The following is a 25147-nucleotide window of genomic DNA, read 5'->3' on the forward strand; positions in this document are numbered from 1 at the left end:
GGAACCCCTCCTTTATACATCCTTTTCTATTGCTGTTTGATGAAATGCTCCAGAAGAGAGGAGACATACCCAGGATAATAACTGCCCTTTGAGTATGTCCTAAATCGAGGCAACAAGGCATTAAATGGAGCAAAATTTTGTTTGTGTATTTGCTCCTGAGGATTTGCAGCCTGGTACATGCCGGGGTAAAGCATCATGTCCTGTTTGTCAGAAAAAGATAAACATGTTAGAAGGTGATATATATATATATATATACATATAAAGCCTCTAATTAAAGAAAACAAACTCATCCTCTTTCTCTTCTTGTATCAGCTATAGTTTCACCACCCCAGCTATAGATATAAGGCTACAGTTGGGAGAAATCCAAGATAAGTGTGGGGTTCAGCTATCTAAAGGCACATAAGCTGGGGCTGTAGAAAGAGATCTGCAGGAGTTAAAGGACCAAGGTGACTTGCTGCACCCGCTGCCCCCACCATCCCACTCAGAGATTTTTTTAGAGCCAGTACCCCTCTCTTTGAGCTCCACTGTCAGAAAAATATCCAACAACAGATTAGGATCCTATATTGAAGACTTTTAGACTTGAAATCCAATCACACAAAAGGGTTCAAAAGTAGCAATTTGTTTTTTAAGTGGCAAGATAATAGAAACAAAGCTTTGGTACTTAATGTTAGCTGCGTCAGCCCTGAAGCCCAGTCTTGATACCATTTCTTTGAAGAATTGTCTTCCACGCTCCCGGGGCTCTCACACACATTTGAGATGCTAACACCCAAGCTTTTCAGATAGACTTATTCATAGCATTTGTCTAAATATTTTTCTTGAATTTCAGGGCACAATTTTTGGTAACTTTCCGATCTCCCCGCTTTGCTTCCCGAGGCAAATACATGCAGCAACGTGGAGCACACTAAAATCTAAGCACACTCAAGCCATTTCTAACCTTGTTGATTTCCTTAAACCTCTCAGCTGTTCTGGCACCAAAAGTATATCCTTTTCTACTGGTCGGGATCTTAGAGAGGTTGTATGCCAATCCGTATACCTTCAGGTAGTATATTAAAAAAAAAAGAAAGAAAGAAAATACACAGAGAATATTATAGTCATCAAAACAGAGTGAACTCAAAATGTTCTTATCTGAATCTTCTGTAGAAGTTGCTTTCTTTTTTGACTCCTCCGAGTGAAGACCATAGAAACAATTATATAAGCAAGGCAGGTGTACCAGTCTGCAAAGAAATGTGGCTGGCTAGGTAGAGTAAATGACATTCTGGTGCATTCCAGGGAGTCCAGTCCTGTAAGCCCCACAGAGCTGAATTTGCCGTAATCCCACCCTCAGTCTGATGACATTTCATAAACTGATCTAGCAGCACAGCAACATTCCCAGTTTGGACTAATGGGAGGCATTGGTTTGGAGGCTTTTGAAGGTGGGAATGGAGTGGGGACAATATAGAGGACTATATGAAGAAAGGCTTGCGTTTGGTGGGTGTTGGAAGTGGGGAGCAAGGGTCCTTTAATTTCCTACATTGGATCTGACAGCTGGCTGCAGAGGACCAGGGCACCTTCTCATGTTGTCACCCCAAAGATCACAAATTCCATCGAATTTTTCTTCCATGGAACCTGGGTATTCGCAGATAGTCAGGGAACTGAGATCCACCCAAGGGAAGGTGTATACTCACATCTTCTGCAATGTAACATCCTGGCCCTCTGTGGGGCGCTCCTCGAAGAGGAAGAAACTTGTTCCCCAACAAGTTTGGGGGGTGGTGGTGAGGAAAGAGCTTCCTCTGTTGACGTGTACCAAAGGGGTAGTTAACCAGCAACTCTGAAGATCAAGAAAGAGCAGAAACTCCACATGAGGAAGGCCCCTGGGTCCAAGTGAGCGCTCTCGGGGCGCGTGGGCTGTGGGTAGGCCGAGACGGGACTGGGGCCCAATCGAGAACAAAAACCAGACCGAACCCCGTGGAGGGGACGGACTGCATCCCCCCGCCCGCCAGCCTCCCCACTCTTCCTCCTGCCCTCTACCCTTGATTCCTCTATCCCAGCCCAGCGCACCCGCTTTGCCGAAACACATCGCGCTGGTGGCCGGGCAAGCATTTGTGTACCGCGTTGCTAAGGGAACGCAGGGGGACGCAAGGGGTGTGGCTCCGCGCGCGCCTGCGCAGTGGGGCGGGACTCCCGCACCCCTTGGTCCCGGGCGGAGAGCAGGGTGAACTGTGGCTGGGTGCAGGTGGGGGGTTTGCTGGACCAGCGGCTACAGCAGCTGCGCGGGTGAGGGATTGAGCAGAAGGGCTTTGGAAGCTGGGCCACTGGGAATGAGCTGCTGAAGAGGGAGGGACGCTGGGTTCAGAATGCCCCGAAATCTGGACTGCCAGGATCAGGGACCTAGGAAAACGCAGCCCCTGCAGTGATGGCGGGTGGCGTGGGCTCCAGGACAACGCCTACAGCAGGGGAATTGGGGACTAAATGGAGCTTAGCCTAGACAGTTCCCTATTAAGCCCCTCTTAGACCCATTTTTCTGCAGGGTGCCGCCTCCTGCCTCTAAACGTGGCACGCACGAGGCTTTCCTTTCTTTCTTTCTTTTTTTTTTTTTTGAGGATTTTATTTGACAGACACAGAGAGAGAACACAACTAGGGGGAGCAGCAGGGAGAGGGAGAAGCAGGCTCACCGAGCAGGGAGCCCGATGCGGGGCTCAATCCCAGCACCCTGGGATCATGACCTCAGCCGAACACCTAACGACTGAGCCATCCAGGCGCTCCACGCACGAGGTTTTAAAAGGGTTGGAAATCTTGAGTGGAGCAGGGACTGCAGAGGAATCACAGAAGTGCTTAATAGTTGTAAAATCTTGGGCAGTCACTTAAAGGTTTAAGTCCCAGTTTCCTAATCTCCAAATTGGGAATAATAATTCCTCTTTATTGGGTAACGGCAGGATTGAGAGAACGGGATGAAAGCAATCAGGCCCTGGTACTTGGCAGGTGGCAGTTGCAAGAAGTTATTATTAAGATGGTACCCAGTCCCCTCAGGAGCACTCCCATCCTAACCCAAGAAGAAAGGTCATGGTGTGTGTTGACTTCTTTACCTTCTTTACCTTTACCTGTCCTGGATATTAACACCAACCTGTTTTTCTCTTGAGTTTTGGATAGCTTTAGGAGTTATCAGATGTGGGAGGCAGCAGACATAGGGTGTGACTGCTCCATGTTACCCTTTAGCCTCAAAGGATGACCCTGGGATCCACACACACCTTGGCCTAGAACTGTGTGCAGGGATGATTTCACACATTTAATGTAGGGTTTCCAAAAAAGGTGATACTGAATCCTACAGGATATTTTGGAAACTTGAGGAAGAAGTTTGCTTGTTAAAAATTACTGAGGGGATGCTCCTGGTCACCGGGCCAGGGAGGCTGGACACCCTGCAGCACATTTTCCCATCAAACAGTGCACTGTTATATGTCCTACATAAAAAGGAATCAAATAAAAATTGTACAAATAAAAAGTGCCATCTCTAAAAGTAAGAACGCAAGGCATGAGTTTAACAGCAGATTACAAAAGCTGAAAAAAAGAATGAAAGAACTGGGAATTGAATCGGAAGAAAATATTCAGACCTGAAGCTTGGAGATGCAAAAGGACAGAGAATACAGGGAAAAAAGTGTAAGAGACAGATGAGAAACAATGAAAAGTTCCACTTATATGCAGATTTTTTTTACAGTACAGCATTGTAAATGTATTCTCTCTTACGATTTTCTTAATATTTTATTTTCTCTAGCTTACCTTATGGTAAGAATACAGTGTATAATGCGTATAACATACAAAATACATGTTAATCAGCTCTTTATGTTATTTGTAGGGCTTCTTATCAACAGTAGACTATTAAATTTGGGGGGAATCAAAAGTTATAGGTGGATTTTCGACCGCGCAGGGGGTGAGCACTCTTAACCTCATGGGTTCAAAGGTCAACTGGATGTGTGTGTGTGTGTGTGTGTGTATATATATATATATGTAGAGAGAGAGAGAGAGAGATAGGAGAGAGAGAGAAGTAACATTTAACAATTAAAGAATTGGGGTAAATAGGTAAGAAAATTCCTTGTACTGTCTTTGCAACTTTTCTTTAGGTTTGAAAATGTTTTAAAATAATAATTAAAAAAAGATACCAATAGAAAAGTGAGAAAGTAAGCCAAGATATGGAGGAAGACATAAGCACAAAAGCATCAAGACCTGCAGTGTCCATCCAATGTATGAGCCACTACCCATATTAACTATTGGGCACTTGAAATGTGGTTAATTAATTTATTTTTTATTTATTTATTTGACACAGAGAGAGAGAGAGCACAAGCGGGGGAGTGGTAGTCAGAGGGAGAAGTAGGGAACCCAATGTGGGGCTTGATCCCAGGACCCTGGGATCATGACCTGAGCTGAAGGCAGATGCTTAACCAACCGAGCCACCCAGGTGCCCAGAAATGTGGTTAATTTAAATTGAGATTTGTATAAGTGTAAAATACACATCAGAATTTAAAGACTTAGAATGAAAAGAAAGAGTACAAAATATCACATTAATAAGTTTTATATTGGTTACATGTTGAGATGATAATATTTTGGATATATCAGGTTAAATAAAACAGTAGCAAAATTAACTTTACATGTTTCTTTTTACTTTTTTAATGTGGCTATTAGAAATTTAAAATTAAACACATTGCTCACATTATATTGACACTGGATAGTGTTGATCTAGGATATATAAAGCAACTATTACAGATCAATAAGACAAAACAACTTAATAAAAAATAGGTAAAATACTTGAATGGGGAACTCAGAAAGAAGAATATCCAAATAACCAGTAAACATATAAAAAGTGCTCAACTTCAGTAGTCATAAAGGAGTTAGAAATTTAAACCACAATGAGCTACCCACAAGATGGCTAAAATTATAAAGACAGATAACACTTGGTGATGCTAGGATGCGAAGCAGCTGGAAATCTTGAATACACTTTTAGTGTAAATAGAAATTGATACATTCACCTCAAAATTTTTTATATAAAGCTGAAGTAGACATCCCTATGACCTAATAATTCCTGCTCCTTGGTATGTACTCAGCAGGAATGCATACAAATGTGCACCACAAAGGCATGTATAAGAACATTAAAAGCAACATGATCAAAACAGTCCCAAACTGGAACAACTAAATGCCCATTAATGGTAGAATGGAAAAACAAGTTGTGCAATACTCTTATGAAGGAATACTATATAGCGATGAGTAGAAAAAAAATCCTGCACATGTAACAATCTAGCTTAATCTCACAGTGTTGAATGAAATAATTTAGACATGAACATTTACATACTGCATGAGTACATTTACATAAATCCAAAAATAGGCAAACTAATTTATGTGTTAGAAGTTAGAATGGGGGTACCTTTTAAGGAGGGTGGAAGCAGTAAAAGAGAGGGGACATGAGAAGGGCTTTTGGAGCAATAATGGTGTTCCATTTCTTGGACTGAGTATACTGCTTACACTGAGGAGTTCACCTTGCATATTTCATTAATCTGTTCAGTTATGATTTGGGCCCTTTTTGGTATGCATGATAGACCAATAAAATAGTTTATTTTAAAAAATCTAGCAATCCTAGAGGAAGCACATTAACATTATTTACTTCTTTTCAAAAATAACATAGTCGTACTCCTTTTCCTTTTTTTACTTCACAGGTTGGTAATTAGTTGAGTATTATCCCTACTGTAACTAAAGCTGTTCACCTCTTTTTGTTATCAGGAAACAGTAAGTCTGGAGTGTTATTAATTTTCTTAACACTGGTCTTTGTCCTGGCATCCACTTATAAATCTGCTTTTTTATTTTCCTCACTGCTTGTATGAGATAACATTTAAACTTCTTTCTTAATTCTAGGCTTATTCATTGTTTATTATATGGTGCAAGAGCCTGACTACTTCATTGTCTTATAAAGTAGTCACATATGAGCATTTATATATTGAAATGCATATTATTTTATTAGAAATTATTTTTCTCCTTTACAATTATGGCATTATATTATTTATGAAATTATACGTGGCAGGTTATGTTATCCATGAATTTAATTAGGATAATAAAAGGGGTGTTACAAAATAATTTTTTACTCAAAGCAGGACTTGGGTCTGAATAGGATTGAGAACCTCTGATCTAGAGAATAGGGGTTCTGCTGGAGAATGGATGTGTCTTCAGAAGGTGAAAGAAGGAGAGGAACAGAGACTTTCTAAATCCCACTTTCCAGACTTAAGTACCAGCCTCTCTCATCTGGTGGTAGAGGAATGAACACAGGCTTTGAAGACTCTCAGAACTGGTTTCCAACAGGTACTGGTGTGTCATCTACTAGCTACATGACTTTGTGGAAGCTACTTAGCCTTGATTCATCTATAAAATGGCACAAATTATTTCTTGCCTCCTTAGGGCTGCCATGGGAATTTAAGAGATAACACAAGACAAATCTTACACAGCAAATGACTAGCCTATAATTGGCATTTAACAAAAGTTAATGCACTTCTGATCTACCACCTCCATGCCCAGAACCACAGGTAACTCCCAGAGTACCTCTGTGCAAAAAAAAAAAAAAAGTTGCCCTTTCATCTAAATGGGTGCCACTTCTTATCAAGGCTCAGGACTTGGTGAGAAGAGCACTGCCCCCTGCCCTGCCTGGATCAGGGCTTTTATGTAATCCTAAGCATACCCCCTCTCTTTCCAGTTAGACTCCCATACCGAAGGAATGAGTTTTCATAGATGTACTAGAGTTTAAGAACATGATTACCATTAGCAAAGTTCCAAAGAAATGGCTGGGTGATCCATGGCAGGATTTTGTCACTCATGTACTCAAGTGGATCAGATGGCTTGGACCTTGAAGATCTCCAAGAAGCTCTGTACCAGATGTCCCCATCGGAGGGCCTTTGAACTGACCTGTTTCCCTCATTCAACAATGGCTCCATGAGTCACCACTCTCATGAACAGATAAAGATGAAGGGTGTAACTCAGACTGGCTGCTAAGCAGCAGCCCCACCCTTGAAGTCCTCCAAGTCATTGTGACATTGCTTTCTGAAGGGTAGCATTATGGTGAGAAGGAAGCCGGAAAGGCCCCTCTTTGAAAATCAGTTCTAATTATTGACAGCATAATTTTGGGCAAGGTTTTCTCACAAGATCTCAATTCCCTCACCTATAATGTGGGGACAATATTCACCATGCAGGAGATAGTCTATATAAAGTACAAAGTCTCATGCTTTGAATACTCACCTTCTTAGTTCCTGTCTCCCTTCCTGCCCTAACCAATTTATTTATTCAACAAGTACTTATTAAACTCTTGTAATATGCCGGGCACTCTAGGCAATGGGAACATAGCAGTAAACCGAAATCCTTATCCTCACAGAGGTTAATTCTACTGAAGGAGGCAGACAATAAAAATGGTAAATACATAAGATGTATGATATGACAGGTACCAAGAGAAAAGAAGCACAGGAAGGGCAGAAGGAACAAGGAGGTTTCAATTTAAGGTTGTGCAGCCAGGATTGGCCTCGCTGAGAAGTTGGCTTTGAGGAAGGGCCTGAAGAACGTGAGGTCAAAAGTCAAATGGAAACCTGAGGAGAGTGTTGTAGCTTGTACAAAGGTCCTGAGGCAGTAACTGGCCTGGACTATATGAGAAACAGAAAAGAACCTAACATAGTTGAAGTGGAGGGAATGAGAAGAGTCAAAGGAGGTAACATTAGAACCTTCATGGATCTAGAGCTGGATTGTGCCTGTCCTCTTCTTGCATGTAGTAGGTGTGCAGTAAACATTCATTTGATTGACTAATTAATATGTAAATGAAGCAGGAAAAATGGGGGACACCATTTTTTTAGGCTGCAGTAATTTCTGCATTCTAGAAATGGTGACAGAATCAGTCTTTATGGGAAAATAGTGACATCGGAAGAAGGTATTAGTCTGGGAAACCACTTTGATCTAGCAGCTGGCCACTGTGTTGTTCAAAGGTGCTTTTCTTCAGGGCGCCTGGTTGGCTCGGTTAAGTGTCTGCCTTCGGCTCAGGTCATGATCCCAGGGTCCTGGGATCAAAGCCCCGCATCGGGCTCCCTGCTCAGCGGAGAGCCTGCTTCTCCCTCTGCCTGCTGCTCCCCACCTGTTTGTGCTCTCTCTCACGCTCTCTCTCTCAAATAAATAAATAAAATCTTAAAAAAAAAAAAGATGCTTTTCCTCAGAGTCAATGGCCTCTTTCATGTCCTTCACCAAGTCCAGTTCCCTGCATCCCTTCCTCAGTGTTATTTGCCATAGTAGTGACCTAAACAGAAACTCCTTCCAAAAAGTCTGCCTAAATTCCTATGCTCTATTTTACTCTAGGCTTTTCTATTCTTTGGTTAGAAATGTAATTACATTAACAATAATACCCAATTTTGCTGACTTTTGCCTTCACCTGCTTATTGAGGGCACTCCCATATCTATGTTTTTGATCTCCAAGGCATGTCATGTAAGCGCTCAGAACTCAATACATCAGCTACAATCATGAGTGCGATTTTCCCACGTTCTGTAACCCTATTCTAGCCCTCTTTTCTCGATGGTGAATTTAGATCATGTCACCACCTCTCCATCCCTGCTATAAACTTCCAATGGCTCCACAGCTCACTTACAATGAAATCCAAACTTCTAACCATGTTTCAAGACCTTGCATGATCTGACGCCTGCCTATTTCTTTCCTGTGCCCACTACCCCAGAGCAGCCCTGGTCTTCTTCCTTCTAATGTGCCGTGTGCATTTCCACCTCAAGGACTCTGTAGTTGCTGCACCTGTGCCCAAAACTCCCTCTTCCCAGATCTCAAAATGACTGGCTTTTCTTGAATGTCAAGGCTCATCTCCCCACAGAGGCCTTCCTTTTTTCTTTTTTTTAAAGATTTATTTATTTATTTGAGAGAGAGAGAGGGGCTGGGAAAGGCAGGGGGAGAGCGAGAGAGGATCTCAAACAGACTCCACACCTGACACAGGGCTCGATCCCACCACCTGAGCGAAACCAAGAGTCGGACACTCACCCGACTGCGCCACCCAGGCCCCTGCCCCCCACAGAGGCCTTCCTGGACTGCCCAAACTAAAGTACGTTCGTCTCCTTTTCACTTTCTATCACTGTTACACTTTTTTTCATTTCTTTGTTTGCCTAACACTCTCACCATCAAAATATAACCACCATAGGGGTGGAGTCTTTATCTTATTTACCAATATGTCTTTAGTACCTAGAATATTACCTGGCACATAATAACCACAAGTGTGAGCTCATGAATGTGTCGTCATTACCCAGAAAGCTGCTTGTGCCTTATCACTATCAACAAAGTGGCCATCTACAGCGTGAACCCTGACGTCTGTATTGAGTGAGGTGGTGAAGTACAGTGGTTAGGACCGTGAGCTCTGGAGCCAGCCTGCCTGGCTTGGGATCGGGCTCTGCAACTTATTAGCTGGGTGATCTCGGACAGGTGACCTAATTCCTCTGTGCCGCAGTTTTCTGGAACTAATGTGATCTTCCTCACAGGGTGGCTGGGAGAATTAAATAATAAAATACATGTAAAACACCTAGAACAGAGTTTGACATACACTAAGCCTGCCAGAAAAAAAAAAAAAAAAAAAAAAAAGGAGCCATTGTATTAGGATTCTTCTAGTTGCAATAAAAAACAAACTGAAGCCAGCTTAAGCAGCAAAGAGGAATTTACGGCAGAGGTATAGGGGTGTTTCACAGAGCCCAAAGGCAGAAAGGCATCTGAGTCTCAGGAAGGAGCTGGAATCAAAAGGCGGAAAGCTGTCCATAAGTGTCCTCTGTCTCTCATGGCGGCTTTCAACTGCATCTCCCCTTTGGTCTTCTTGCTTTGTATCCAGAGCAACTGCCCTTCTCCACAGCCTCTCACTACAGCTCCCGAGTTTAAGTATCCCAGGGCAAGCCACTCTCAGGGTATGACAGCCACTCCTTGTTGCCTGTTGCAGATTTCAAGGCTTGGTGATCTGATTAGCCTTCTTGAGTCTGATGATGTCCATCCTAGTCAATCAGCCAAGCCAGGGGAGGAGAAGATTCAGTATAAGCACAGCAGCTGGGGACCACGGCCATGGCTTCAAAGAAGGGGACAATCTCCTGATAAAGGAGTACTGCAGATCCACAGGCTGGGCAGACATCCCCAAAGGATCCTAGTCTAGGAGGCGCTGGGCCAGCTCTGGGACCTCAGCAGATATGGACAGAGTGCCCTGGGCTTCATCTTTTTGAGCAAGCCGCACAGGCCTGTGCCACCAAGTGTCACAGAATCACTCTGGCTCTTTCCTGAGGGCAGTCTCCAGGCTACGGACCTATCTTCTTCATGTCCTTATCCCATCCCAGCACCAAACATTCAAGCATTTCCTCCTGACAGCCTCCGACCTTCATGCAGATCAACCAGGCTCCCCTACTTCGTCACACACTCTTTTCTTCGGCCACCCCCTGCCCCTGAGCAGCCTGTATTTTCACATCTAGAAATGTTTCCACCTCAATCACTTAACCCAAAAAGGCTCATGTTGTTGTTGTTTTTTTCTTAAAGATTTTTTAGTTGAATCACAGACCTGTACCTCTGAAACAAATAATACATTATATGTTAAAAAAAAAAAAAAAAAAGAAGATAGCAGGAGGGGAAGAATGAAGGGGGGGAAATTGGAGGGGAGATGAACCATGAGAGACAATGGACTCTGAAAAACAAACTGAGGGCTCTAGAGGGGAGGGGTGTGGGGGGATGGGTTAGCCTGGTGATGGGTATTAAAGAGGGCACGTTCTGCATGGAGCACTCGGTGTTATACGCAAACAGTGAATCATGGAACACTACATCAAAAACTAATGCTGTAATGTATAGTGATTAACATAACATAATAATAAAAAAAATTTTCAAAAAAAAAGATTTTTTATTTATTTATTTGACAGAGAGAGACACAGCGAGAGAGGGAACACAAGCAGGGGGAGTGGGAGAGGGAGAAGCAGGCTTCCCGCTGAGCAGGGAGCCCGATGCGGGGCTCGATCCCAGGATCCTGGGATCATGACCTGAGCCAAAGGCAGACGCTTAACCGACTGAGCCACCCAGGCGCCCCAAGGCTCATGTTTTGACTGACAGCTTTTATTGCAGAACTCTAGGTAGGAGCAAGATGTACTAAGCGAAGGAGACCCGGGAATGGAGACAGGTCAGGTTTATGCCCAGTTGCAGCAATCACAGCTGGTGTCAAAGACATGCCTGGCCTGGCAGTTCTGCTGGTATGTGACTCCATTCAGGCAGTGCCAGAAGGCATTTCTGTTATTCGCCACAGGGTAGAGGCCGTTGGCTTTTCCGGCACAGAATCCACTGCCCCCAGAACTGCCTTCAGAGCTGCTTCTAGAGCTGGGCTCCTGCTCCCACTTCCCCGATCCCTCTTCCGCCCCCACTTCAGCTCCTGGGAGGAGGAGTTATGGGTTCCACGGTCTGAGCAGGGGCGGTGCAACCTGAAACAGCACAAAACAGACTCATGGACCTGGAAGAGGCTTCCACCCTCGCCTAGAGGGGAGGAGACTAGTGGCCCTGAGGAGAAGGTCTGGAGGTGGAGTGCTGTTAGCTCTGGATCCCTACAAGTGAGGAGATCACAAGATAACTCCATACTCAGGAAAAGCTATAATTTCAAGCCACTCTGCTTTTAAATTTTAAAAAGTTCTCTCTTCCCTTATGATGTCAAAATCATTAAAAAAAAAATTACTGAGCATCAGTATGTGCAAAATACTTGCCTAGGATCTGGGTATAAGTGGCAAGCCAATGAGCTCTAAGAGAAAAATCTGGAAAAAATTTAAGGATGTGGTATTTCCCCTGAATTACAGATTAGAAACATGTGAGCAGTACTGAGGGTTTCTTGTTCAGTGTCTAGGTGGGCTGAAAGACTTTTCATGAGGGAAGTGTTCATAGAAAAGTAAACTTATATATTGAAGGTCAGCCAAATTTCTTGGGGCTTTTCCACACCTTTAAGACTTAGCCGAGGTGGAAAACTCAGGTAGGCCTGGTTTGCCATAAAAGCATGACATTCCGGACCTGGAAGTTCAAGGGTAGGGAAAGAATGGAGCACCTGTGTCTCAGCTGGGCAAGAGCAGTGAGGTGAAATGTGAAGTGACTCCCTGGCCAGTGGGGGTGGGCAGATGTTAGAGCTGCCTTTTGACTTGGAGAAGGAGCAATTGTATACCCCTGGCATCCTTCTGTTTTCACTTACTTGCACTCTGCAGCCCAAGAGCTTTCTTCAGGGTGTTGATCAGGGGGAACTTGCCCAGGATGCAGAAAGTGCCTGTGAAGTCATCCAGGTCAATGGCCCAGACCATGGCACCTCCAAAATTGTTATCCTTAAGCCACCGAGCCTATTTAAGGATAGAGGACACCAGAGGTCATTTTACTTCCCTGGACTCATGGCTGGGCCCGCAGTATGTCAGACAGGCTGACCTTACCTTGAGACCGAAGCTCTTGACATCATCATAACCAACCCACTCGTTGCCCTGATGGGTGTAGGGCACATCCTGAGGAGCATCCCATGCCTGAGTGGCTCCATTTTTCAGGAAGGTACAGATCTTTAAAAAGTCAAGAGATTCAAATCTTTTAAATAAGATTCCCATGAAAGAAAAAACAAACACTTGCCTCTTTGATTTTTTTTTTCTTTCATGTCTCCAATTGGGATTTTCCTGGTTTCTAATTATGGGTTGTTATTTGAAGTAAATAATATCAAGTTGCTTTTGAAATATTCCTGTTATCCCTATCCTTAATACTTGATTTTGGGAGCCCACATTAATTTGAGAGATATAGTTCTTTTATTTTCTTACATGCTAATATAAATGACCTTAAGTATGTAGTTTGTTGCTTGAAGGGATATTGCACATTCTAAGTGCTCTTCATACTGGATTAGGTAAATGAATAGGTTACTTAAACTCTTAAAGCATTTGGAATGATAGCTGTATTTTAAGTAGATAAGTAGCGGACAGAATGAGCCTTCATTCTGTTCAGCACAGGGCATGGAATTCACAGAACTGTATAGTCTAATCCACCTACCTCACAGTAGGCCCAGAACCCACCCTGCCTGGCGTAGGGCCCCGCAGGACCAGCGCCAGAGGTGGGGGCGCCAGTGCCAGTGTTGGAGGAGTCACTCAGGGTGAAGGTGTGGCCATAGGTGGGGGATCCAACGATGAGCTTCCCAGCTGGGGCCCCATTGTCCTTCCCGTAGTTCATGACGTAATCCTGCAATGACAGTGTGTTAGCTAGAGGCTGCACCAGGCTGATGACCCAGCGCTTAGTTATGTCAGTCCACTGTTCTAACAGGCAAAATTGTATGATGTTAATGACAGATAGTATTTTTTTCAAAGCATTTTGGTGAAATTATAGTTAATGAGATTGGAAAGGATAGTTATCCAAGTGAGACATTTGCAGAATTTTCATTTGTTTTGTCCCTGAATTTCCATATGGTGTACAGCCTCATCTCTGGTCTGCATCTGCATGTGTGCAGGGACTCACCACACTGAGGTAGGTGTTGCTGCCAGTCAGTCGGGTATTTGTACAGGGGGCTGTTCTCTCCAGTGTAGCCCTCCCAGGAGCCATGGAGGTCATAGGTCATGATGTGGATGTGGTCTAGGTACCTGAGGTGGGGTAAGGGATTTAAAAACATTTGTGACAGTCATTTCCCACACCTATGCAGGCAAAAGTTACCACTTCCAAAGCCTCCTAAATGAGGTCCCTGAATAGCAAGACAGACTGAGGACAAGTCTACCTTGCAAAAGTGATAACTACAGGAGTTTGAGGATAGGGTGAATGACTCACTGGGCCAGCTGGGGGATTTCATAGCTGGACTGGATGTTGGAGATGCCAGCAGCTACTGCAGCAGTGATCATCAGACTGGGCTTGTTGATCTGCTTGGCCTCCTTCACGCACTTCCCCTGTAGAATAATCAAGTACAGTAGGTCATCTATGCATCTGATTTCAGTTCCTTAAACAAGTAAGTTTGTATCATGCTTTTCTTTTTCAAAATGCTTTCCTATATTTTATCTTACTTTAGTTTCTCAATATCCCTATAAAGTAGATAGGATTGATGATATCAATAGATTTTATAGCTATATAATATGAATAGAAGCTACACAATTTCACTAAAGTCCCACAGCAAGTTAGTAGCCAGGTTATGCCCAGAACGCAGGTCCCAGATGACCAGTCGGAGCTCCACTTATATCACTATACTCTGAACTTACAGTTGCTGCAGTAACCTATATCCAGCTTTTGGCAGTATACATGTTGCTTCCCTTTATCCAGTAAATGAATTACTTTATAAGACTGACATCCCATCATATGAAATACTGATTTCGTCAATAAGGGAAGTGGTTACAGCCAAGTGATGGGTTCCCATTATTTAGCATGAGCACCTTTATTTTGGGTGATTTTAATCTCATTTGGAGGACTGGGTTCAGTTTTTATAGTTGTATTATTAGAGTGTGCCAGAGTGTGTTCCAGTGAAGGGTGGGTCTGAAAACTGTCATCTGATACTAGTTAAAGGAATTAGGGAAGAAGAGAAATTATAGGCAGGATGTTACAGCAGTCTGCAAATATTGAATGATAGATTACAAAAGATGTTTTATCCTTTGTTATTTTGGTGAGCAGAACTAAAGCCAATGACTGGAAGTTATAAATTATGACTGGAGGCATGTTTCGGCTAAGAATAGAGATGTTCTTTCTTATCTCTACAGCTGTTCAACAAATAAGTAAGTAATAAGTCTAGTGTAATGGCTAGAAGCAGTAGGCTCTGTAGCCAGACTGCATGGGTAGTTATGACACCTACTAGTTGTGTGATATTAAGCAAGTTACTTAAACCTTAGTTTCCTCTGTAAAATAAAGATTATGATACTTATAGTACCTAGATCATAGAATAGATGTACAGGTGAAATGAATTACAATTTTTAAAATACAATAGTAGAATAAAGTAGAATAGTGTCTGGCACATAGCACACATGTGTTCTTGTTGTTATCTTTATGAAATGCTGTTGAATGAAGGCATGATATCTAAGAATCTTTGTGATGTGAAGATTCCATAATTCTAAATTTCAGTTTAGTTGCACTTGGGAAACACCAGATTCTCCTTGGAAAGAATAGGCTTTGAATATTCTTGGGTTAGAGATTGCCACTTCCCTCCTCAACTGCACTAGGACGTTGAAGAGATGTTTGTCCTGAGGAGAGCTCCCATGAGAGCCAGGGTACTCCCAGTCAAAGTCCAGCCCATCAAACTCATAGTGGCGCAGGAATCTGATGACTGAGGCAATGAAAGTCTGGCGGTTGTCAGGAGTGGAAACCATGGCAATGAAGCTGAGGGAGACCCAAAGAAGGCAAGGTGAGGGAACGCCTTGGTCGTCCCAACACCTTCTAGTAAAATCAAACTTTTATATTTCTGCCTCAGAGCTCTTCACTGGGGACCCACAACCCAGATATAAGTATGCTTCTAGTTTTCTCTTGTCATTACTTTGTAATCAGTACTCAGCCAGCCATGGTATTTCAGAGTTCCCTTTATTTTGTTACCCACTCAACTCTGATTTTTTTTTCCATAGGTTGCACTTGTTGCTTTGAAACCTGGCTAGCCCAGCTCACTGTGTTCTCTCTCCAAATAGTCCCCCCCAAGTTCATATGCCTTCAAAGTCTTCTTGTTTGTTTGCATGACTTTCTCTTCTCTTCCCCCAGAAGGTAAATAGAAGTGCTATAGCACTCTCCACATGGATTGTGCTTTTGAAATGCTTTAAGAAGAGGTTGTTTTGAAATCTCAGTGACTAAACCTCTGTGAATGGAATCCCAGAATATACATCTAAATGTAAACATATAAAATAAATTGTGTTCTACTTTAATATTGAGGTACTGGTAGAGTAATTTATTCCAGTAGCCTATTTGTTTAATGTGCATCCTTCATAACCTGTCTTAGATTGTGAAGTGTAAAGGAACATAACTTGTTTTCAATAGCAGATGAACACCAGGCTCTCCCAGAGAGGACTTATGGGGAGTTCCAAAGTTCCAGCCTCCAATGGCCAGGAGAGCTTTAGGCTGGCTGTTCCTACAAAGCAAAGAATAGAAAAGAGAAATTTCAAAATCCATGAGTCCTTCTATTTAAAATAACATTGCTTTGGTATTGGGCCTGGTCATATACTTCGATGTTGCCTTGATAAGATATTCTGTAGGATAATTTTCCTTCACTACTGAAGACTTTCTTTATAAAAATTGCGTTGTTATCCAATACTTAGGATAATACTAAGTGAAATAAGTCAGTCAGAGAAAGACAAATGCCATATGACTTCAATCAGATGTGGAATTTAATAAACAAAGAAAAAAGAGACAAACACAAAACAGACTCTTAAATACAGAGAACAAACTGGTAGTTTTCAGAGAGGAGGTAGGTAAGGGGATGAGGTGAAATAGGTGAAGGAGAGGAACAGTACACTTATCATGGTGAGCACTGAGTAATGTATAGAATTGTTGAATTAGTATATTGCACACCTGAAACTAATACTGTATGTTAATTAGACTTCAACAACAACAACAAAATTGTGTTGTTATCATAAATGCACTCAAAATTCTTTGAGGAAATCCAAATTATGGGAGTGGATTTTGTAAAAACAGGTATCTATTGGCAATAATATATATAAAACTTAAAAGCATAATTAAATCATATTCTGTTCCATCAGATGAAATGATAAATGTTGCTGGAGCATAATCACTTTCTCAGCCTCCAAGATAATGACTATAAATCAGTTGCTTAAAATTATGCCCATTTTTCTGGAATAGTGGTTCTCAAACAGTTTATATAAGAATGGAGTGCAACGGTCAGAGTGGGAAAACATTAAAATTCTGGGCTTATAGCCCCTTTCTTAGAGATTCTGATTCAGTTGGACTGTGGGAGGGATTGACATTTTTATCAGGTGCCCCATGTGATTCTGATACATAGTCAATGGATCACACTTAAAGAAATACCACTCCACAGAAGTTTACTTCCTCTATTTATCATAACTTACATTCTAGTAGTTACATTCAAGATAGTACCATTACTGATGGTAGTGATGGCCTGTAGCCTTATTTCTCCTAGAAATAGCTAAACTGAGCAAATCAGAAATTAAAAGATACCAGGGTTATTGTTTCTTTGTTATGTTTCATTTTTACACAAATAGAACTCTTAAAATACAGCAGACATTTCTGATTTGGGGGGCTCAGTGACGTCTAATCTTCATTATCTTCCGCCTCCTGCTCTCTGATGTGAGTAGCTAAGATGGCTTGCAGTTTCTTGGATCATAAAAAAAGCTATTGACATGGAAAAGGAGAAATAGAATTGATATATTTTGAATACCTGCTAGAGCAGGCAATGTGCTATGTTATCTATATCCTTGCTACTTAAAGTGTAGCTTCCTGAACCAGAAGCATCAGCATCATCGGGGAGCTTGTAGAATCTTGGTCCCCACCTCAGACTCACTGAACCTGAACTCATTTTAAGAAGATCCCAGGTGATTTGTTTGCACATTTATGTTTGGGAAGCACTAACCCAGGAGATACCAAATTAGATATCTCCTCCATCTCTTACTTGTTTTTCAGGCCATTGAAAGCTTGGTAGAAAGTCACATCATTCCATTCAATGGTGGTGATCTTGTTGTTCTGCATCCCAGCAAAGGCATAGATCAGGTGAGTACATAGGCAGGGGTCAATGTCATCAGGCTTAAAGCATCCCAGGCCTGGCTGGTACTGGGCCCAGTTAGTGAAGTAACATGTCAGCTGGTAAGCAGAACCTGAGAGCAGTAAGAAGTGAGAATAATGGCCTGATTTAGGTGCCACTGAAAGGTGCTATGAGTTTTGGCTCTGTCTCTGTTTCCCTCCCTTTGCCTCAATGCCTGATCTCTATGTGGGGGTGTTTAATGTAAATATTTTTGCAGATGAGTTCAAAGATTCTAACTTGGGAACTAGTCACTGACTTGGGGTTAGTTATTTTTGACTCCAACAGATTCATTTGGGGATCTTAAGCCTAAGAACCACTTAAGAAAAGATGTCCAGTAGTCCTGTGAAACCCAGTGAATACTAATTTATAACTCCCAGTGGTCATGCTAAAGAGGCTAGCAGTGACAGCCAATCCAAAATAATAGGTTCTCTCAGTGTCAAACCCATCTGTGAAGTAGACAGTAGCTCTCTTTCCCTCATATGGCTTATCTCTTGATATGCTTTAAAAAATACATTAATCAGACAATTGCCATATGAGTAATTTATAGAGATTTGTGGTTTATGGTAGGAAAAGATTGTGTCAAAGAAAGAAGACAGAGTTCATGACTTACCTAGCTGAGCATTCAGCAGAAGTGCCAGCCCTAGAGGGAAAGAAAACACATGCACTCTGAACCAATTGTCTATACCCTGTGGAATCTGATTCTGAGGCCTTGGGTGCCATCCTACTTACCATAGGTTGTTACAGCCCAGGGGCACGTAGGGATTATGCTGAAGAGTAGGTTTTCCAGTGAAGGCACCAATAGATCCACACTTCCCTCATCTTAGTCAAAAATGGCCATGGCACTCTCTTCTTCCACCTTTCATGTCAATAATAAATGTTACTAAATGCAGAGTTCACAGGGTACTGTTTTGGAAGATTTACTGAATTTTTACTGAAATTACCCAGAATGTACTCTACTTAATGAGTACACATCCATCAGTGCTTCACCTCCCTGAACCGGGATGATTATATCCTTCCACAGACAAGGCATCCTCTAAAGCAGTGAATTCAATATCTCCTGAAGCCTTGGAATTTTCTTGGAGCCACCTTTTAGGAGCTCTTATAGTAGAAGAGAAGTACCAGGAACTGTGAGGCAAGACTCCAGATGCCTCTCCCTGGTTCTACCAGAGCACTTTTGACATGATTGTTTTATAAATTGAGCTAGAAGTTTCATTTAGAAAAGGTTTTGAAACTATAAAAAGTTTGTAAATCACAGCTCTAGAACAACTAATAAACAATGGATATAGCTTGGTTCTAAACAATTTACTGACTTAACCTCTTTAAATGATTGCATTTCTAGCTGACATTTTTATGATACATCAGCAACTCAGTTGGACAGTAGGGGATAAAAAAGAAGTAATTCTGAGAACAGTAGAACAAAGATAACTCACATCACTCTATCTCAGTTCTACTGATTTCATCCCTAGAAAATCTAGACCAAGGATTCAAGCAGGTAAATGAAAATGATACCAATTAAAATGAGGTGGTGCAGGAAGATGAATGCAGAACAAGAAACAATTGATAAGGGATTAGAGAATAAGAGAAGCATTGGAAGAAAATAAGCCTTTCTGTTAGGACAATGCCCATGGGATCAATGAAGGTAGAAATGTTACTAGAGTCAGCTGAGACTGATTTGTATATGTCAGGATTCTCTTGGAAATTTGAAATGATGGAAGAAGAATGGAAGAGCCCAGAGGTATAATGTGAAGACTGCTTCACAGCTGTCAGATCCAGAGAGAAAAAGAAATCAGGTAAGAGTAAGGCTCTGTCTCTGACTACAGACTCACCTATGAGGAGAATAAGCTTTGCCATGGCTGTCATTGGTACTGGTCTAGCAGAGCCTGGATTTGCTTTTTATACCATCTGAGTCCCAGGCTATCATAAGGGCTTCCAAGTGGAGAACAATGGACTCAGATGTGTATGTAAATAATCAGTAAATCAACAGATCTCCTCCCCTACAAACACCACACCTTAGACCTGCAACCTATACTTCCCCAGCACCACTACTTTCTCTGCTCAATAAGGACAAAGCAATGCTATGACTCCTAACAAGGTGGTAGAGACCACCACAATAGAAACCACCAGCTTAATAGCTTTTATGGCAGTTCCCAGGGCTGATAAGCATCTGTTTAAACATTCTGGTTAGGTTTTTATGTTGTGGACATTTTGTGCCTGGCATCAAAGCATATCTTTATTGGAAAGCAAATAATAAAAGCCCTTAGAAGTTATTAGCTGTTTTTAAACCCTTTTTCTTCATGGAATTATTCATGTATAATTTGTACAATCAGTACAAACTTTCCATCTTTAGGTGCTACTTTCTGAACATTTTACCCACACCTGTTCTTTGGAATGATCTTAAGTCATGATTATATGATAATTTTATCTAAGAATGGTTTCCAAAATGTCCCCTTTGAAGGTCAACAAGAACTCTCTAGTGTTCCGTAGTTCCAAATTACACCCAGAAGACGCTAAAAAAAATATTTTAGTGTTGCTGATGGGTAGAGATGATGGTGATGATATTGCAAGGAGTCTCTTTTAATAGAAATATTTGCAACTTGACTATGTCTGGAATTTTATGTTTAAAATTAATTCCAAACTACCTTTCTAAACATTATCCACTACCATTATCCTATAATAAATTTCTGCTTCAGACAAATGGTCTATTTGTTGTCCTCAAACATGTCTTGCATGCCTTTGCTTATACTATCTCTCCACCCTTTGCCTGTAACGTCTTCTCCTTCTCCTCACTGCCTGCCCCAATTTTACAGTTCTTCAAAGCCCAGCTTAGCCCCTCTCTTTGAAGCTCAGTGATCTCTTCTTCCTCTGAAATATCTTATATACTCTAGTACCTATTGTCTGTACTGCTTACATGCTACTGTCCTGTACAATACCCGGAAGTAGTTGGTGGGCATATGGGCGCCCATTGTGGGATATCAGCACCTTCGCTGACTTCTATGGATGCAGACTGACTTCTCTATCACATTTAGAAACTAAATTGTATCCATTCATCCCATGATAATTAGGCCCTGAGTGCTTAGTTCCCACTGGCAGGACCAGAGAAAGTCTGGTAGAAGTGCTGCCAGGGAGGATTTCAGTTGTGAAAATAGTAATAACAACAAACACTACAACAAACACTACGTGCCAGAGATTGCTCTTGGTGTTTTATATCACTAAGAACTTATTTTTGCAAGTGGCTAAAACCAGCTCTAACAAGCACAGATTCATATTTTGGGAAAATATGAGGACGCTCACAGGATCAAAGGTAAGAAGATAGTACTGCCTCTGATAAGACAGAAATCAAGCATTTTGGGGGGTAGTGGAGTGGGACGAGGTCTTAGAATAAACCTTAATTTTATTTTTTAGCCATGCTTCATTCCACATAAGAATCAAAGTTCCAGGAGAAATAGTCTGTGTAGCTTTGAGCTTGCATCAGACACTTGATTAGGGATAAAAAAAGGGCACTTGGATTAAAATTTCCATCAGGACTGATCACAAAATGAAATTCTGGAAGAGTGGGGGGCAAATACTGAGTGAAAGACAAGGAATGTTCATCAGAGGGTCTCCTTAATTATTTCATTTAACCCATAAAAACTATTATTACTGTAACCCCAATTTTGTAGATGAGAAAATTGATCAAACAAATCTTAAGCACCAGATGTAAGATTCAGTGCCAGGATAGCTGCCTCCAGAATGGAAATAATCTTTACACTGCACTGCCTCCTTATATTCAGTTGGTGGTCCAAGTTGAACTGGGGAAGACATTTCCCTGAGGCACCCAGGAGACTATGGTTGGGACAAAGAGGCAGAATTGTGTCAAATCAAGGGTAAGTCAAGGATTTGCAAAAATAGCAAAGCCAGTAGTCTCAGGGTTATGCTCTTCGGCACTATTAGGTCTAGCTGCTGTTTAGATTTAGTGAGATATTTTCTTTTGAATTTGGTGCCTTTTATCCTACATAAATGACCTGCGGGTAAAATACCCCTTCTTAATAGCTCCTTAAGAGCTCCAGGTGTGTCCCTATCAAGCCTGCTTTCTATCTGAGCACTTAGGTGTTGGAAAGAATTATCATCATAAGATTTATAGAATAATGAAGGTTTAAAAGTGTGTCATTGTGTATCCTTTCATATTGTTAGATTTTTTCAATAAGCTTCATTATTTTTACATTCTCAAATTTATGGTACAATGTACCACACACATGAGTTTAGATACGCATTTAAAGAAAAATATTTAAATGAAAACCCCTGTTCTACCACCCAGCTTAAATATGATAATACTATCTTTGAGTATTACTCTGTATGTCCTTACCCAGCTCAATGCTTCTCACTCCCCTGGAATAAGCAACTATCTGAATTTTGTGGTAACCATTTCTTTGCCTTATTTATAATGTTATCATATATGCCTGTATCCCTAAATAATATATTCATCAGTTTTATAATTATTTATTATAATAATATCTTCATTAGTTTTAATATCGTCATTAATTTTAACTTTGTATAAGTGAAATAGTGCCAAATGTATTCTTCTATTTCTTGCTGTTTTAGCTCAGCATTCCTGGATTCATCCAAGTTGTTACAGGTAGCAGCTGTTCACTCATTTTCTTTTTTTAAAAAAGACTTTATTATTTATTTGAGAGAGAGAGAGAACAAGAGTGGGGTGGGAGGGGCAGAGGGAGAGGGAGAAACAGACTCCCTGCTAAGCAGTTAGCCCAGGACCCTGGGATCACTACCTGAGCTGAAGGCAGACGCCTAATTGACTGAGCCACCAGACACCCCTGTTCGCTCATTTTCATAGCTGTATGGTATTCTATTCTATGAGTGTGCTACAATTCACTTATCCTTTCTACATAGAGCAACATGTGGGTTGTTTCCAGCTTTCCCCCCTGTATGCTGTTATAAGCTTTTCTTAACATGTCTCTTGGTGAACATTTGCAAATTTCTCCAGTGTTTATATTGAGGAATAAGATGGCTGGATGAAATAGCATATGCATCTTAAAATTTATTATTTAGCTACACATTTTTTTCCAAAGTAGTTGTATCAGTCTGTACTACCAACAGCAATGTATGACAATTCTTATTACTCCACATCTCTGCCAAAATTTGGTATCATCAGATTTTAAAATTTGTGTCATTATAGTAGATAGCTTTAGTTTTTCTCTCTCAGGTAACTAATAAGGTTGAGCATTTTTAAACATTTTAAACATTTATTGTCCACTTTTTTTCCTTTTCTGTGAAATGTCTGCTCATGTCTGTTGCCCATTTTTCTATTGGGTTGTCCACAAATGTATTAATCCTTTATAGGAGTACTTTATATATATTTGGAATTGTAATTATTTTTTCTCCCATTCTGTGTCTTGTCTTTTCACTTTTTTTTAAATTTTATTTTAAAATTAAAATAAATTACTCACCATACAATACATCATTAGTTTTTGATGTGGTGATCCACGATTCATTGTTTTCATATAACACCCAGTGCTCCATGCACTACATGCCCTCCTTAATACCCATCACTGGGCTAATCCATCCCCCCACACCCCTCCCCTCTAAAACCCTCAGTTTGCTTCTCAGAGTCCATAGTCTCTCATGGTTCATCTCCCCCTCTGATTTCCCCCCCTTCATTTTTCCCTTCCTTCTCTTAATGTCCTCCATGCTATTCCTTATGTTCCACAAATAAGTGAAACCATATGATAATTGACTTTCTCTGCTTGACTTATTTCACTTAGCATAATATCCTCCAGTTCCATCCATGTTGATATAAAAGTTTGGTATTCATCCTTTCTGATGGCTGAGTAATATTCCATTGCATATATGGACCCCATCTTCTTTATCCATTCATCTGTTGAAGGGCATCTCGACTCTTTCCACAGTTTGGTTATTGCGGACATTGCTGCTATATACAGAACATTCCACCTTAAAACAACAGAATACTCATTCTTCTCTAGCGCACATGGAACTTTCTCCAGAAAAGACCACATACTGGGTCACAAATCAGGTCTCAGCCAATACCAAAAGATTGAGATTATTCCCTGCATATTCTCAGACCATAATGCTTTAAAACTGGAACTCAATCACATAGGGAAAAAATTTGGCAGAAATTCAAACACTTGGAAGCTAAAGACCACTCTGCTCAAGAATGTTTGGGTCAACCAGGAAATCAAAGAACTTAAACAATTCATGGAAACCAATGAGAACGAAAACACATCGGTCCAAAACCTATAGGATACTGCAAAGGCGGTCCTAAGGGGGAAATACATAGCCATCCAAGCCTCACTCAAAAAAATAGAAAAATCCCGAATTCACCAACTAACTCTACACCTTAAAGAACTAGAGAAAAAGCAACAACCGATGCCTAAGCCATGCATTAGAAGAGAAATAATTAAGATTAGAGCAGAGATCAATGAATTAGAAACCAGAAACACAGGAGATCAGACAATGAAACTAGAAGCTGGTTGTTTAAAAGATTTAATAAGATTGATAAACCACTGGCCAGACTTATCCAAAAGAAAAGAGAAAGGACCCAAATCAATAAAATTATGAATGAAAGGGGAGAGATCACGACTAACACCAAGGAAATAGAAACAATTATTAGAAATTATTATCAACAACTATATGCCGGTAAACTGAGCAATCTGGATGAAATGGATGCCTTCCTGGAAACCTATAAGCTGCCAAGAGTGAAACAGGAAGAAATTGACAACCTGAATAGGCCAATAACTAGTAACGAGATTGAAGCAGTGATCAAAAACCTCCCCAAAAACAAGAGTCCAGGGTCTGATGGATTCCCTGGGGAATTCTACCAAACATTCAAAGAAGAAATAATATCTATTCTCCTGAAGCTGTTTCAAAAAATAGAAACAGAAGGAAAGCTTCCAGACTCATTCTATGAGGTCTTTTCACTCTCTTTATGATGTCTTATGATGAAAAAAAAAGTTAATTTTAGTGTAGTCAAATATATACAACTTTTTCTTTATGGCTTGCTTTTGTGTGCGTAAGTATCTTATTTGAAAAACAAGGTGTGGGAGAGTGCTCTATGCAATTGACTGGCAGTGGCTATTGTGCCACGTGCCCATATTTCATGTGGTGGCCCTTTAGCTATGCATTTTAGAAATGAAGAAATAAAACTGTCGTTCTCAGATGATATGAGTCACTATAGAGGAAATGAAACAAAAGCATAGAAAATTATGTAAACTAATAAGCATGCTTAATGTTGTTGGACTCGAATTTTTATATAAAAATTAACTGCAGGGCACCTGGGTGGCTCAGTTGGTTGAGAATCCGACTCTTGATTTAGGCTTAGGTCATGATCTCATGGGTGGTGAGATTGAATCCCATGTCAGACACCGCATTCAGTGGGGAGTCTGCTTGGGATTCTCTCTCTCCTCTCCTTCTGCCCATCTCCCTCTCAAAATAAGTAAATC

At 41.1% G+C, this 25147-nt stretch overlaps 2 protein-coding genes across 2 annotated transcripts in view; both read right to left on the reverse strand.

The window, feature by feature from the left end:
- PIFO (primary cilia formation) overlaps positions 1-2065 on the reverse strand; it is a 45345-nt gene extending 43280 nt beyond the window's left edge. Inside the window, exons 1-4 of the mRNA XM_032419362.1 lie at positions 2038-2065; positions 1665-1807; positions 935-1033; positions 70-200 (exon numbers count right to left, since the gene is read on the reverse strand). Coding sequence (XP_032275253.1) covers positions 70-200; positions 935-1033; positions 1665-1807; positions 2038-2056 — 392 coding nt within the window. The 5' untranslated portion in view covers positions 2057-2065. The remainder of the gene's footprint in view (positions 1-69; positions 201-934; positions 1034-1664; positions 1808-2037) is intronic.
- Positions 2066-11169: 9104 nt separating this feature from the next.
- On the reverse strand, positions 11170-19547 carry CHIA (chitinase acidic). Its single transcript, XM_032415834.1, is given in 13 exon segments — positions 11170-11353; positions 11385-11457; positions 12207-12348; positions 12436-12555; positions 13031-13216; positions 13490-13514; positions 13516-13611; positions 13793-13902; positions 15139-15319; positions 15993-16052; positions 17568-17769; positions 18307-18336; positions 19523-19547. Coding segments are annotated over 13 exon segments (1434 nt in total).
- Positions 19548-25147: the final 5600 nt, after the last annotated feature.

The sequence above is a fragment of the Phoca vitulina genome, unplaced genomic scaffold, assembly GCF_004348235.1.
Source record: "Phoca vitulina isolate PV1807 unplaced genomic scaffold, GSC_HSeal_1.0 scaffold2, whole genome shotgun sequence".
Lineage (NCBI taxonomy): Eukaryota > Metazoa > Chordata > Mammalia > Carnivora > Phocidae > Phoca > Phoca vitulina.